The sequence below is a fragment of the Ips typographus genome, linkage group LG2 (assembly GCF_016097725.1).
Source record: "Ips typographus isolate SLU linkage group LG2, UJ_Ityp_2.0, whole genome shotgun sequence".
NCBI classification, from domain to species: domain Eukaryota; kingdom Metazoa; phylum Arthropoda; class Insecta; order Coleoptera; family Curculionidae; genus Ips; species Ips typographus.
In genome coordinates this window covers 1,246,708-1,261,802 of record NC_138423.1, presented here as the reverse complement: position 1 = coordinate 1,261,802, position 15,095 = coordinate 1,246,708, and the positions used below count along the sequence as shown (strand labels likewise).

Genomic DNA, 15,095 nt, shown 5'->3' with positions numbered 1-15,095 from the left:
TCTGTATTTACACCACTGGACAGTTTCGATTAATGGTATTAATTTCATATGTGTTTGTTCTAAATTTGATTGAAATTGCTCCAGCGGTCTGACAGTTATGACAAGAAACTGATTTTTTAAACTGAACATTTATGGACTGTATTTTTCTTGGGAAGCATTTTTCAGGAAAATGACATAATATGTATGTTAACTTATTTTTTAATGGGCTATAGAATGGTGAATTATTGACATTTAAAACTGGACCACCCTGTACAAAAAACAAAAAAATATTGCTATTTGTACACTAAAACTTTTTTATATCTATTTTGGTTTCTCAATATAATTATATAATTTCTCATAAGTGCCCGAGCATTTGTCTGAAAGATAATTCCCCGAATTTGAATCGAATTTATTCTATACTTTAAGGCCGTTTTAGACTTTGAACAATTTTCTGTCCAATGTAGATTGGATAGTGTCATACAGTAAATTGGCCCGAAAATTGATTAGGATTTCTAGGCCTAGCGTATTAGTCCAGTACGTGGGGGTTTTTTGAATGCAAAAGGTGTAGTAGTAGAAATTTTTCAGTATGTTGTTAGACTTGATCTAATGAAAAATACAAGTTTTCGACCTTGCTGAGGCGCCATCTGGAATTTTAGGTACAAGCATTTGATTTTTTGATAATAACTCTTTCACAACAAAAAATGTTCTATACAAACTTAAAGGCAGTAGGAAACATTTTTTTGTAGCACACATATGTTAGGAGTTACAGTTCCGCAAAGTTGAGTTATTTGAAAAAAAATGCGGAACCTTCATTATATTTTTAAATAATTATAAAAAAAAAGGCACTTGAATATTATTATTTAACAGTATTTTCCTTTTCGTAAACAAAGTTAAAGGCAAAAAGTAATTTCAAAAAATTAAAATTAATTTCTTCTACAGTTTAGTTCTTTTCGATGGTCCGAGTTGGTTATTGTTGGTGTCCTGGTCGTAGTTTGGAAAATGTCGTCATCCTCGTCGTCGCTTTCAATGCGGATTTCCTGCATATTTCCACAAGATTCTCCGTTGCAGAAGCCACATAAAAACCGAACATTTAAGTCCAGCCTTTCGGCAGCTGCCCACCTGCAATTACAAGATATCGATTTTAACAAGGAATCAGGAGCTTGTTTTTTCGTCATTGTTATGGGAGTGAGCCCGTAAGCGCCATGCTTCCAACCCCAGTGTTCAGGATTTTTTCTCTATGCCTCTCCATTTCTGTATTTGGTGGTACGTTCTAAAGAGGCAAGATTAAATTTCCTTTTCAGCGTAGATTTGGCGAAGCGTTGGAAACGAATCTCTTCCAAACTCTCTTTATCCATGTTGCCACCATATAAAGCTACAAGAAAGCGTATTCCGGCCTCGGCAATGTCCTCTGGCGTGGCATCTTGTTGGTTAAAAATTTCAATCTTTTTATGAACCGCTCTGTTCTTTTCTAGCAGCGTACAAAATTTTGTTTTTCCTTGATTGAATATTGATGACGTAGTGTCACAACCACTAAAGGCATGCAAGAATATGCTTGGTTACTTCTTTGCATTTGAGGCTACTTGCTGAATATATCCTCTCAACAGTTTTTCCTCTTCCAGGTTTACGGAAGTAGATCATATGAATCAAATCAAGTTTTCGTCAACAAATCTGTTGTGTTCGTATTATAGAAAAGGGCGTGTCTAAAGCTTCGTCACGTTTAAAATTTTGCTTGTATTGTCAGTCAGAAAGTAGAGACCTTTGGCTGCAAATTTGCACTAAAACAACCTTATACCAAAGCAAATTAAAAATATCTTGACCGAAATAACATTTTTTATTTATGAGAAGTCTCCGTTTGGATCATAGAATTCCGTCTAAATTTGAAACCTAATTCATTTACCAAAATTCGCAGAGATGTCACCAATATGTAGTATTTCTTTAACTTTAAGCTCTCGATTTAGGTTCTGGATGGTTACATGTTTCTCTAAAATAAATACAACAAATTAAAAATTCAATAAGACATTCTGAGTGATGCTGTAGTATCTCATATCTCATTTTCAGGTTGCAATCCACTTATTTTACTTTAAATCCGCTGGAAAACATTTTAGACGCTTATTTTATTTTTTCTATGACTTTATTATTAATAAGTTTCAAGAAATTTTTATGAAAAATCTATAATGCAACCCAAAAATTTCAGTCTCTGGAAACAATGAAATGTTAATAGATGTTTCTTACAAAAGTAGATATATTTTACTATTATTAACATACTATCGTTGTACATATCATATAATGTATTTCGAGCATCCATTTTAATGCTTTCAGATAAATCAGTGGTCTTGGCCCGTTGATAACATTTCAATTTACGTTTTTTGGGTGAGGAAATCATAAGATTACTTGCTTGCTTTTTCCGAATCGAATAAACAGTTTTGCGGGAAATTTTCAAAGCAGCTGCAACCTTCAAAAAAAATAAGTCAGGAAGAATATGTAAGATCTTAAAATTTCTTATTTTCTTCCTGAACAGATGATAAAGCTTCTAAAGGTCCTCCATTGGTTTTTTCCGATTCAAAATATTCACAAAGGTTAAGAATTAACTGCTGGGCTTATCTGTGGAGAATTTTTCCAGGCATTTTCTAAAAAAATACTGTAATAGTAAGTAAGTAATTCGGAATTTAGGAAAAACCAAATGGCTAAATAAAAACCATAATACACTCCCACTTTTTTTTCAAAACAGGTTAGTAATTGTGCCAATTTTGGTTAGATCGTGACAGCCGACATAAAAAAAATAAAAATATTAATAATAATATTATGAAAGTACTTACATAATGTTAAAAGCGTAGAAACAATAGCTCTTAAAAGAACTGTGGTGGTGTGGTAAATAGAAAACTTTATAAATGATTAACAACACAAAGAAACGGAAGAGAATTAATAGTAAACAAATCAAATAAATTTCGATGGTTTTCAAACTGACAATGACTGAAATAGAAGCGCAAATCAGTAAATGTTTTTTTTGGAAGACAATCACTTAGATATTTACCCTTTCTGAAAGTGGACAATAGACAAGGATGAAGTCAGTAATGCATGTCTACTTCTAAATCACAGGGGGATGTCGCACGGGTAAACTCAGTCCGCGAAAACAGTAATTTATTATACATATTATTATTATATAGGGTGGGGCAAAATTTACCCACTCAAGTTAGTACAGAAAATTCAGGGCAAAAAATTTAAGTTTATTTATGAAACCTTTTTATAAAAACATGTAAAATTATTTATGAACCTCAACATCGAGTGAATGACTACCACGACTAGTCCGACAATGACCAACTCTACTTTGAGCTTTGAACATAACTTTGCACAATAATTCGAGTGGAATTTGAGTAATTTCTTCGCGAATATTTGCCTTTAATGCTTTTATCGTCTGTGGGCGATTAATGTATACTTTACTTTTCAAGTGTCCCAATAGGAAAAAATCTGGTGCCGACAAATCAGAGGAATGATTCGGCCACTCAATATCTCCATTTTTTTGATATCAGCTTGATAGGAAGAACGTCTCTAGCCATGTTCTTTCAACTGTGGTTGCAGAAATTCACGTATCATTGTTCGATATCGTTCTCCATTAACAGTAACTGCATCGTCCTTGGCATCTTCAAAAAATAAAGGTCCAATGATTCGATCTGAACATATTGCGCACCGAACAAAAATTGGGTTCTGCTTCCGCCATGTTTATCATGATTTGTGCGTATTGCATTAGTAATAAAATATTGCATAAAACACGTGATTCAAACCTGTTTATTCTAAAAAAATGGTTTGAGTTCACCTTTTCCATAAATTAATTATTTGTCATTATAACGGAACTGCAAATTACACTGTTAAACAGCAATTTTATGTTTACGATATGTAATGACATATTGTGGCAAATTTTAGAAACGTTACAACGCAGCCCGTCTCTCTACCGTTGACAGGGTAAGTAGGGTAGCCCAGGTTGTAGAGTCACTCGAAAGAGAAATGGAGCTCCTCTGCATCACTGGCGTTGAAGATAAATTACAAGACAATGTTAGGTGAGACTCGATTAGTCGTGTTTTAGTATGAGAAGTAAAATAATCGCATTTATTCAGGACCACATTGGAGGTGTTGAGAAATGCTGGAATTAAAATTTGGATGTTGACGGGTGATAAATTGGAAACGGCCACTTGTATTGCCAAAAGTTCTAGACTAGTATCCAGGTCTCAAGGTAAATAGAGGTAATATTCAAAGGGACCAGGAAACATTTTTTGTTATTTTATTTAGGCTTGCACGTATTTAAAAAAGTCGTAACCAGAACAGACGCGCATTTAGAACTAAACTCCTACAGAAAAAAGCAGGATTGCGCCTTAGTAATCAGCGGCGAAAGCTTGGAAGTGTGCTTATCCTACTACCAACAAGAGTTTATGGAATTGGCCACGGCCGCTCCGGCTGTAGTCTGTTGCCGGTGCTCGCCAACACAAAAGGCCCAAGTCGTAAGGTTTTGCTATGATTTTAGCGCCACTCCTTTCCAAGACAAATTTCTGCAGGTCCAGTTAATACAACAACATACAGGAAAACGTACTGCAGCAGTTGGTGATGGTGGCAATGACGTCAGTATGATCCAGCAAGCCGATGCCGGTATCGGTATCGAAGGTCGCGAAGGGAAACAAGCCAGTCTTGCCGGTGATTTCAGGTGGAGAGTCCTGAAATTCGTTTAAATTTGCTTGAACGTTGAGTGTTATTTTTATTGCAGTATTCCCCAGTTTGCTCACCTGGCTAGGCTGCTTTTAGTCCACGGTCGAAGATCGTACAAACGGTCCGCCTCTCTATCGCAGTTTGTGATCCATCGCGGTTTAATTATTTCCACAATGCAGGCCGTGTTTAGCAGCGTGTTTTACTTGAGCTCGGTGGCGCTTTACCAAGGTTTTCTGATGGTCGGTTATGCGACAGTTTATACCATGTTTCCAGTAAGTATTTTTTTGCTACTATTTAAAAAATTTTGCTTTCTGAGCATTGTTAGTAAAAAATTTATGGAAATAGTAAAGCAATTATACTTTGAAAAACTACAAAATACAGGATTTTATGACGGTATGTACTACAAGACAGTTTTGGGAAATGTTCGGAATTTTGAACGATATGAATGTTCAAGCTCTACAAATATAATAGCATCCTCTAAGTAATTTATATGTAACGCGACAAAATCTGATAGAAAAAGAACTGAAAACTTTGCAACTCACCAAAGCCGTTCATCTAAAATATTGGTAAAATAACGGCACTTCCGGTTATCACGGAATTTGGCGCCAATTCGATTGTTTTAAATGAATTACCACATTTTTGGATTTTACAACGATTTTTAAGCCTACTTTGTATATGTCATCTACCTAAACTCAGCCGTTTCTGAGATATTTAGAGATTATTGCACTGCCATACTTTAAACCAAGTTTAAGTTAAGGGCGGTTCAAAAATCACAGTCTGAACTACATCAATTAAAAATCCTCGCTTGGTTGTTGCATATTTTAGATCAAGAATGGTTTGTCTGAATAATGCTAGTTTGCTATATAAATCATACTTCAAAAACACAAATTTTCATTGTTTCAAAACGTCTCGTTTCGAAAACTGTGATTTTTGTAGATTCTAGGCCAATTTGAGATCACGACAGATATCACGTGGTTTCAGAGGACAATTAGGTAAATCGTGACCCATTTGGAGTAAGAAAATGTTTTAAGCACATTTTTAGAATTTCGAAATCTAAAAAAAACAGTACAAAATTTAGTAGTCAGAGAGAAAAGTGGTGTCAAAGTTTGAACTGCCAGGAGCACAGTTTGAATGAACAATCAGGGACAAAATTGATGGTAAAACCCTTTTGGAATAAGAAACTGACTGTCTTAGGCACATTTTTGAAATCCGCATTAAATTTCCTATTCAATAACCTGGAAAAAACACTACAAAATGTGGTACAGTCAGGAAGAAAAGCGATGTCAAAGTATGAACTGCCAAAACACAGTTTGAAAGAATAGTCAGGGACAAAATCGTCTGTAAAACCCACTTAGATATAGAAAATGACTATTTTAAGCACATTTTTAGAATCCTCATTAAATTTCCTATTCGATAGTTTAAAAAAACACTACAAAATGTGGTACAGTCAGGAAGAAAAGCGATGTCAAAGTATGAACTGCCAAAACACAGTTTGAAAGAATAGTCAGGGACAAAATCGTCTGTAAAACCCACTTAGATATAGAAAATTACTATTTTAAGCACATTTTTAGAATCCTCATTAAATTTCCTATTCGATAGGTTAAAAAAACACTACAAAATGTGGTACAGTCAGGAAGAAAAGCGATGTTAAAGTATGAACTGCCAAAACACAGTTTGAAAGAATAGTCAGGGACAAAATCGTCTGTAAAACCCACTTAGATATAGAAAATTACTATTTTAAGCACATTTTTAGAATCCTCATTAAATTTCCTATTCGATAGGTTAAAAAAACACTACAAAATGTGGTACAGTCAGGAAGAAAAGCGATGTTAAAGTATGAACTGCCAAAACACAGTTTGAAAGAATAGTCAGGGACAAAATCGTCTGTAAAACCCACTTAGATATAGAAAATTACTATTTTAAGCACATTTTTAGAATCCTCATTAAATTTCCTATTCGATAGGTTAAAAAAACACTACAAAATGTGGTACAGTCAGGAAGAAAAGCGATGTTAAAGTATGAACTGCCAAAACACAGTTTGAAAGAATAGTCAGGGACAAAATCGTCTGTAAAACCCACTTAGATATAGAAAATTACTATTTTAAGCACATTTTTGGAATCCTCATTAAATTTCCTATTCGATAGTTTAAAAAAACACTACAAAATGTGGTACAGTCAGGAAGAAAAGCGATGTCATAGTTTGAACTGTCAAAACACAGTTTGAAAGAATAGTCAGGGACAAAATCGTCTGTAAAACCCACTTAGATATAGAAAATGACTATTTTAAGCACATTTTTAGAATCCTCATTAAATTTCCTATTCGATAGTTTAAAAAAACACTACAAAATGTGGTACAGTCAGGAAGAAAAGCGATGTTAAAGTATGAACTGCCAAAACACAGTTTGAAAGAATAGTCAGGGACAAAATCGTCTGTAAAACCCACTTAGATATAGAAAATTACTATTTTAAGCACATTTTTAGAATCCTCATTAAATTTCCTATTCGATAGGTTAAAAAAACACTACAAAATGTGGTACAGTCAGGAAGAAAAGCGATGTTAAAGTATGAACTGCCAAAACACAGTTTGAAAGAATAGTCAGGGACAAAATCGTCTGTAAAACCCACTTAGATATAGAAAATTACTATTTTAAGCACATTTTTGGAATCCTCATTAAATTTCCTATTCGATAGTTTAAAAAAACACTACAAAATGTGGTACAGTCAGGAAGAAAAGCGATGTCATAGTTTGAACTGTCAAAACACAGTTTGAAAGAATAGTCAGGGACAAAATCGTCTGTAAAACCCACTTAGATATAGAAAATGACTATTTTAAGCACATTTTTAGAATCCTCATTAAATTTCCTATTCGATAGTTTAAAAAAACACTACAAAATGTGGTACAGTCAGGAAGAAAAGCGATGTTAAAGTATGAACTGCCAAAACACAGTTTGAAAGAATAGTCAGGGACAAAATCGTCTGTAAAACCCACTTAGATATAGAAAATTACTATTTTAAGCACATTTTTAGAATCCTCATTAAATTTCCTATTCGATAGTTTAAAAAAAACACTACAAAATGTGGTACAGTCAGGAAGAAAAGCGATGTCAAAGTTTGAACTGCCAAAACACAGTTTGAAAGAATAGTCAGAGACAAAATCGTCTGTAAAACCCACTTAGATATAGAAAATAACTATTTTAAGTACAATTTTAGAATCTTCATTAAATTTTCTATTCGATAGTTTAAAAAAAACACTACAAAATTTGGTACAGTCAGGGAGAAAAGTGGTGTCAAAATTTGAACTGCCAAAACACAATCAGAAACAAAATCGTTGGTGAAACTCTCTTGGAGTAAGAAAATGATTGTTTTAAACACATTTTTAGAATTCTCATTAATTTTCCTATTCTGTTGCTTGAAAAAAAATACAGTACAAAATTTAGTACAGTCAGGTAGAAAAGCGATGTCAAACTTGAAATAACACTGCAAAATAAAACATGTGGATTTGGAAAAAACTATAGATTATATAAAAAAAACCAGGAGAATAAAATAGAAGTACCAAAACGGTAGATCTGGCAAGGCAACAATCAACTGAATCAACATTGTTTTTGTGATCAATTACGGCCCTCTCAAAAGTAGGGAGGGCTCTTCCAAAAATTGCACTCGCAAATGCACTTACAGTGCAGCGGGTGCGGGTATTTATTCTAATCAGGGTGTCAGCAAAAGTGCCCTCACTAGACGATCATTGAACACTAAGCTCCCCTAGACAAGGAAGGTAGATTACTTGGAAATTACGCTACTTAAACTAGCGACTACGAGCTTAAACGAGTAACGGCATATTGTGGCGCCATCTGTGAATATTGCTGTGCATAGCTTACTTGTTGAAGTCACCATTTTTAATAATAAAATATTTCACTAGTTTTAAAAACAATGTTTATAATAAATAAAACAATCCTTTACTGAGAGAGCAATACTAGATTATTACAGCCGTCGTTCTAGGGTCAGTTGTGATAATTAATTGTAAATGAATTGTACTTCACTCAATTTGGGTTACCCAAGAAATTCTTGAGGAATTATCTAGTTAAATGATAACGGTAAAAGCAATTTTTTTATCCAGATTTTACATTCTTATCAACTATTCCGAAAGATGTTAATTTAGTTAAAAATAAATTACTGGTGAGTTTTATTTATGTAAGAAATGGGTAAAATTGACACTTATTTTCATTTTTTTTTGTGCCCAATCTACTTTTTCCTAATTAAAATATTACTATTTATAAATTTGTTTTTCATAGCTTCACTTGTAACTTTTTCCTAAATTTCACAGTTTTGTAGGAAAAAAATAGTAAATGTCCTATTTCATAACATTGACATTATGCTGATTTATTAATAATACTTTTTAACTTATCTAGAAGACGCCACTGATTTATTTAAAAAAATATGCAACTATTCTTTGATAAAGCAGGGGCGGATAATTATACAGGGTTATTTACAGTGTTTAGTTAACTTAGTATTTTAGTTGATTTTCAAACTTTACATTTTCTCAGATATTTGTTATTTTGTAAAAATGTAGAAAAACTAAGGTTTAATCACCCAATCTCTGTTTGATTTTTATTGGCCAAAATTGGATTGCCAAAAAATCAATTTTTATGATTCATGGGTGAACCACTGTCTACCTCATATAGGATGCCTCAAAATGTGTATGTCGTCAAAATGAAATTAAACACCCGTTATTTTATAGCTAAAATAGATGTGAAATAAAAAAAAAAGTTTCTGGCAAGATCAAATCATGACCATTTTAAATGGATTTACTATTTATAGACACAATTGAGATTGACACAGAATCTCCAGAAGTCCTCAAACTGTTTGAGAACTATTAGAGTCACGCGACTCTTTTTACAGTGAAAATGGTCACGTGACGATTTTCAATTAGCAAACATTAAAAAAAAATATACGGTCTAGTGGCTCGTTTTTAACGTCAAAATGGAATCCTAAAGGTCAAGTGACTGTTATGAATGGCAAAATCGTATCTGAAAGGTCACGAGACTCTTTTAGAATTAAAAGTAGAACTCATAATGTCATGACAGTGACAGTTTTAATTGTCAAAATGTTATATGAAGGGTGACGTTACCGTTTTTCAGTTTAATCTGATATTTTTTAAGTCGCGTAACGATTTTTTAGTCATCAAATTTATTTTTAAAGGTCGCGTTGCTTTTTGTAACGTCAAAACAGAACCTTTTGCCATCATGTGACCGTTTTTTAGTAGCTGTAGTATTTTTAAGGTAAAAATGTCATTCTTAAGGCCACGTGACAGTTTTTATGTTTATACTGATATTTTTAAAGTCACGTGACTCTTCTTAAGGTAAAAATGGTCACGTGACGATTTTCAATCGAATATTTTTTTGTAGGGAACTCTTTTTTAACGTGAAAACAGATTCTAAAGATCACGTGACTGTTATAAATTGCAAAATCGTATTTGAAAGGTCACGTGATTGTTTTTAAGTTTAAACTGATATTTTTTAAGTCATGACTCTTTTTAAAGTAAAAATGGTCACGTGACTTTTTTCAATCGACAAATTTAATTTTAAACGTCACGTGATTATTTTTAAATTAAAAATGGAATTCATAATGTCACGTGACAGTTTTAAATGTCAAAATGTTATATGAAGGGTGACGTTACCGTTTTTCAGTTTAATCTGATATTTTTTAAGTCGCGTAACGATTTTTTAGTCATCAAATTTATTTTTAAAGGTCGCGTTGCTTTTTGTAACGTCAAAACAGAACCTTTTGCCATCATGTGACCGTTTTTTAGTAGCTGTAGTATTTTTAAGGTAAAAATTTCATTCTTAAGGCCACGTGACAGTTTTTATGTTTATACTGATATTTTTAAAGTCACGTGACTCTTCTTAAGGTAAAAATGGTCACGTGACGATTTTCAATCGAATATTTTTTTGTAGGGAACTCTTTTTTAACGTGAAAACAGATTCTAAAGATCACGTGACTGTTATAAATTGCAAAATCGTATTTGAAAGGTCACGTGATTGTTTTTAAGTTTAAACTGATATTTTTTAAGTCATGACTCTTTTTAAAGTAAAAATGGTCACGTGACTTTTTTCAATCGACAAATTTAATTTTAAACGTCACGTGATTATTTTTAAATTAAAAATGGAATTCATAATGTCACGTGACAGTTTTAAATGTCAAAATGTTATATGAAGGGTGACGTTACCGTTTTTCAGTTTAATCTGATATTTTTTAAGTCGCGTAACGATTTTTTAGTCATCAAATTTATTTTTAAAGGTCGCGTTGCTTTTTGTAACGTCAAAACAGAACCTTTTGCCATCATGTGACCGTTTTTTAGTAGCTGTAGTATTTTTAAGGTAAAAATTTCATTCTTAAGGCCACGTGACAGTTTTTATGTTTATACTGATATTTTTAAAGTCACGTGACTCTTCTTAAGGTAAAAATGGTCACGTGACGATTTTCAATCGAATATTTTTTTGTAGGGAACTCTTTTTTAACGTGAAAACAGATTCTAAAGATCACGTGACTGTTATAAATTGCAAAATCGTATTTGAAAGGTACGTGATCGTTTTTAAGTTTAAACTGATATTTTTTAAGTCATGACTCTTTTTAAAGTAAAAATGGTCACATGACTTTTTTCAATCCACAAATTTAATTTTAAACATCACGTGATTATATGTGGTACAGTCAGGAAGAAAAGCGATGTCAAGACAAAATTGTCTGTAAAACCCACTTAGATATAGAAAATAACTATTTTAAGCACAATTTTAGAATCCTCATTAAATTTCCTATTCGATAGTTTAAAAAAATACTACAAAGTTTGGTACAGTCAGGAAGATAATCGATGTCAAAGTTTGAACTGCATAACACAGTTTGAAAGAATAGTCAGGGAAAAAATCATCTGTAAAACCCACTTAGATATAGAAAATGACTATTTTAAGCACATTTTTAGAATCCTCATTAAATTTCCTATTCGATAGTTAAAAAAAACACTACAAAATGTGGTACAGTCAGGAAGAAAAGCGATGTCAAAGTTTGAACTGTCAAAACACAGTTTGAAAGAATAGTCAGGGACAAAATCGTCTGTAAAACCCACTTAGATATAGAAAATGACTATTTTAAGCACAATTTTAGAATCCTCATTAAATTTCCTATTCGTTAGTTTAAAAAAATACTACAAAGTTTGGTACAGTCAGGAAGATAATTGATGTCAAAGTTTGAACTGCAAAACACAGTTTAAAAGAATAGTCAGGGACAAAATCGTCTGTAAAACCCACTTAGATATAGAAAATGACTATTTTAAGCACATTTTTAGAATCCTCATTAAATTTCTTATTCGATAGTTTAAAAAAACACTACAAAATGTGGTACAGTCAGGAAGAAAAGCGATGTCAAAGTTTGAACTGTCAAAATACAGTTTGAAAGAATAGTCAGGGACAAAATCGTCTGTAAAACCCAATTAGATATAGAAAATGACTATTTTAAGCACATTTTTAGAATCCTCATTAAATTTCTTATTCGATAGTTTAAAAAAACATTACAAAATGTGGTACAGTCAGGAAGAAAAGCGATGTCAAAGTTTGAACTGTCAAAATACAGTTTGAAAGAATAGTCAGGGACAAAATCGTCTGTAAAACCCAATTAGATATAGAAAATGACTATTTTAAGCACATTTTTAGAATCCTCATTAAATTTCTTATTCGATAGTTTAAAAAAACACTACAAAATGTGGTACAGTCAGGAAGAAAAGCGATGTCAAAGTTTGAACTGCAAAACACAGTTTAAAAAAATAGTTAGGGACAAAATCGTCTGTAAAACCCACTTAGATATAGAAAATGACTATTTTAAGCACATTTTTAGAATCCTCATTAAATTTCTTATTCGATAGTTTAAAAAAACACTACAAAATGTGGTACAGTCAGGAAGAAAAGCGATGTCAAAGTTTGAACTGTCAAAACACAGTTTGAAAGAATAGTCAGGGACAAAATCGTCTGTAAAACCCAATTAGATATAGAAAATGACTATTTTAAGCACATTTTTAGAATCCTCATTAAATTTCTTATTCGATAGTTTAAAAAAACACTACAAAATGTGGTACAGTCAGGAAGAAAAGCGATGTCAAAGTTTGAACTGTCAAAACACAGTTTGAAAGAATAGTCAGGGACAAAATCGTCTGTAAAACCTACTTAGATATAGAAAATGACTATTTTAAGCACATTTTTAAAATCCTCATTAAATTTCCTATTCGATAGTTTAAAAAAACACTACAAAATGTGGTACAGTCAGGAAGAAAAGCGATGTCAAAGTTTGAACTGTCAAAATACAGTTTGAAAGAATAGTCAGGGACAAAATCGTCTGTAAAACCCAATTAGATATAGAAAATGACTATTTTAAGCACATTTTTAGAATCCTCATTAAATTTCCTATTCGATAGTTTAAAAAAACACTACAAAATGTGGTACAGTCAGGAAGAAAAGCGATGTCAAAGTTTGAACTGTCAAAACACAGTTTGAAAGAATAGTCAGGGACAAAATCGTCTGTAAAACCCACTTAGATATAGAAAATGACTATTTTAAGCACATTTTTAGAATCCTCATTAAATTTCCTATTCGATAGTTTAAAAAAACACTACAAAATGTGGTACAGTCAGGAAGAAAAGCGATGTTAAAGTTTGAACTGTCAAAATACAGTTTGAAAGAATAGTCAGGGACAAAATCGTCTGTAAAACCCAATTAGATATAGAAAATGACTATTTTAAGCACATTTTTAGAATCCTCATTAAATTTCTTATTCGATAGTTTAAAAAAACACTACAAAATGTGGTACAGTCAGGAAGAAAAGCGATGTTAAAGTTTGAACTGTCAAAATACAGTTTGAAAGAATAGTCAGGGACAAAATCGTCTGTAAAACCCAATTAGATATAGAAAATGACTATTTTAAGCACATTTTTAGAATCCTCATTAAATTTCTTATTCGATAGTTTAAGAAAACACTACAAAATGTGGTACAGTCAGGAAGAAAAGCGATGTCAAAGTTTGAACTGTCAAAATACAGTTTGAAAGAATAGTCAGGGACAAAATCGTCTGTAAAACCCAATTAGATATAGAAAATGACTATTTTAAGCACATTTTTAGAATCCTCATTAAATTTCTTATTCGATAGTTTAAAAAAACACTACAAAATGTGGTACAGTCAGGAAGAGAAGCGATGTCAAAGTTTGAACTGTCAAAACACAGTTTGAAAGAATAGTCAGGGACAAAATCGTCTGTAAAACCTACTTAGATATAGAAAATGACTATTTTAAGCACATTTTTAAAATCCTCATTAAATTTCCTATTCGATAGTTTAAAAAAACACTACAAAATGTGGTACAGTCAGGAAGAAAAGCGATGTCAAAGTTTGAACTGTCAAAATACAGTTTGAAAGAATAGTCAGGGACAAAATCGTCTGTAAAACCCAATTAGATATAGAAAATGACTATTTTAAGCACATTTTTAGAATCCTCATTAAATTTCTTATTCGATAGTTTAAAAAAACACTACAAAATGTGGTACAGTCAGGAAGAAAAGCGATGTCAAAGTTTGAACTGTCAAAACACAGTTTGAAAGAATAGTCAGGGACAAAATCGTCTGTAAAACCCAATTAGATATAGAAAATGACTATTTTAAGCACATTTTTAGAATCCTCATTACATTTCTTATTCGATAGTTTAAAAAAACACTACAAAATGTGGTACAGTCAGGAAGAAAAGCGATGTCAAAGTTTGAACTGTCAAAATACAGTTTGAAAGAATAGTCAGGGACAAAATCGTCTGTAAAACCCAATTAGATATAGAAAATGACTATTTTAAGCACATTTTTAGAATCCTCGTTAAATTTCTTATTCGATAGTTTAAAAAAACACTACAAAATGTGGTACAGTCAGGAAGAAAAGCGATGTCAAAGTTTGAACTGTCAAAACACAGTTTGAAAGAATAGTCAGGGACAAAATCGTCTGTAAAACCTACTTAGATATAGAAAATGACTATTTTAAGCACATTTTTAAAATCCTCATTAAATTTCCTATTCGATAGTTTAAAAAAACACTACAAAATGTGGTACAGTCAGGACGAAAAGCGATGTCAAAGTTTGAACTGTCAAAATACAGTTTGAAAGAATAGTCAGGGACAAAATCGTCTGTAAAACCCAATTAGATATAGAAAATGACTATTTTAAGCACATTTTTAGAATCCTCATTAAATTTCTTATTCGATAGTTTAAAAAAACACTACAAAATGTGGTACAGTCAGGAAGAAAAGCGATGTCAAAGTTTGAACTGTCAAAACACAGTTTGAAAGAATAGTCAGGGACAAAATCGTCTGTAAAACCCACTTAGATATAGAAAATGACTATTTTAAGCACATTTTTAGA

General features: G+C 32.2%; 1 protein-coding gene and 1 non-coding gene across 8 annotated transcripts in view; one reads left to right on the top strand and one right to left on the bottom strand.

The window, feature by feature from the left end:
- Window positions 1-15,095, top strand: part of LOC145725182 (putative phospholipid-transporting ATPase IIB) — a 44,219-nt gene that overhangs the window by 17,505 nt on the left and 11,619 nt on the right. For all 7 annotated transcript variants that reach the window (XM_081973824.1, XM_081973818.1, XM_081973819.1 and 4 more), the window contains 5 exons: window positions 3,898-4,031; window positions 4,089-4,204; window positions 4,261-4,469; window positions 4,524-4,669; window positions 4,730-4,943. In XM_081973824.1, coding sequence (XP_081829950.1) covers window positions 3,898-4,031; window positions 4,089-4,204; window positions 4,261-4,469; window positions 4,524-4,669; window positions 4,730-4,943 — 819 coding nt within the window. The remainder of the gene's footprint in view (window positions 1-3,897; window positions 4,032-4,088; window positions 4,205-4,260; window positions 4,470-4,523; window positions 4,670-4,729; window positions 4,944-15,095) is intronic.
- LOC145725734 (U4atac minor spliceosomal RNA) lies at window positions 8,312-8,442 on the bottom strand. The gene has a single exon (XR_014177385.1). It is a non-coding gene; the product is annotated as a U4atac minor spliceosomal RNA (small nuclear RNA).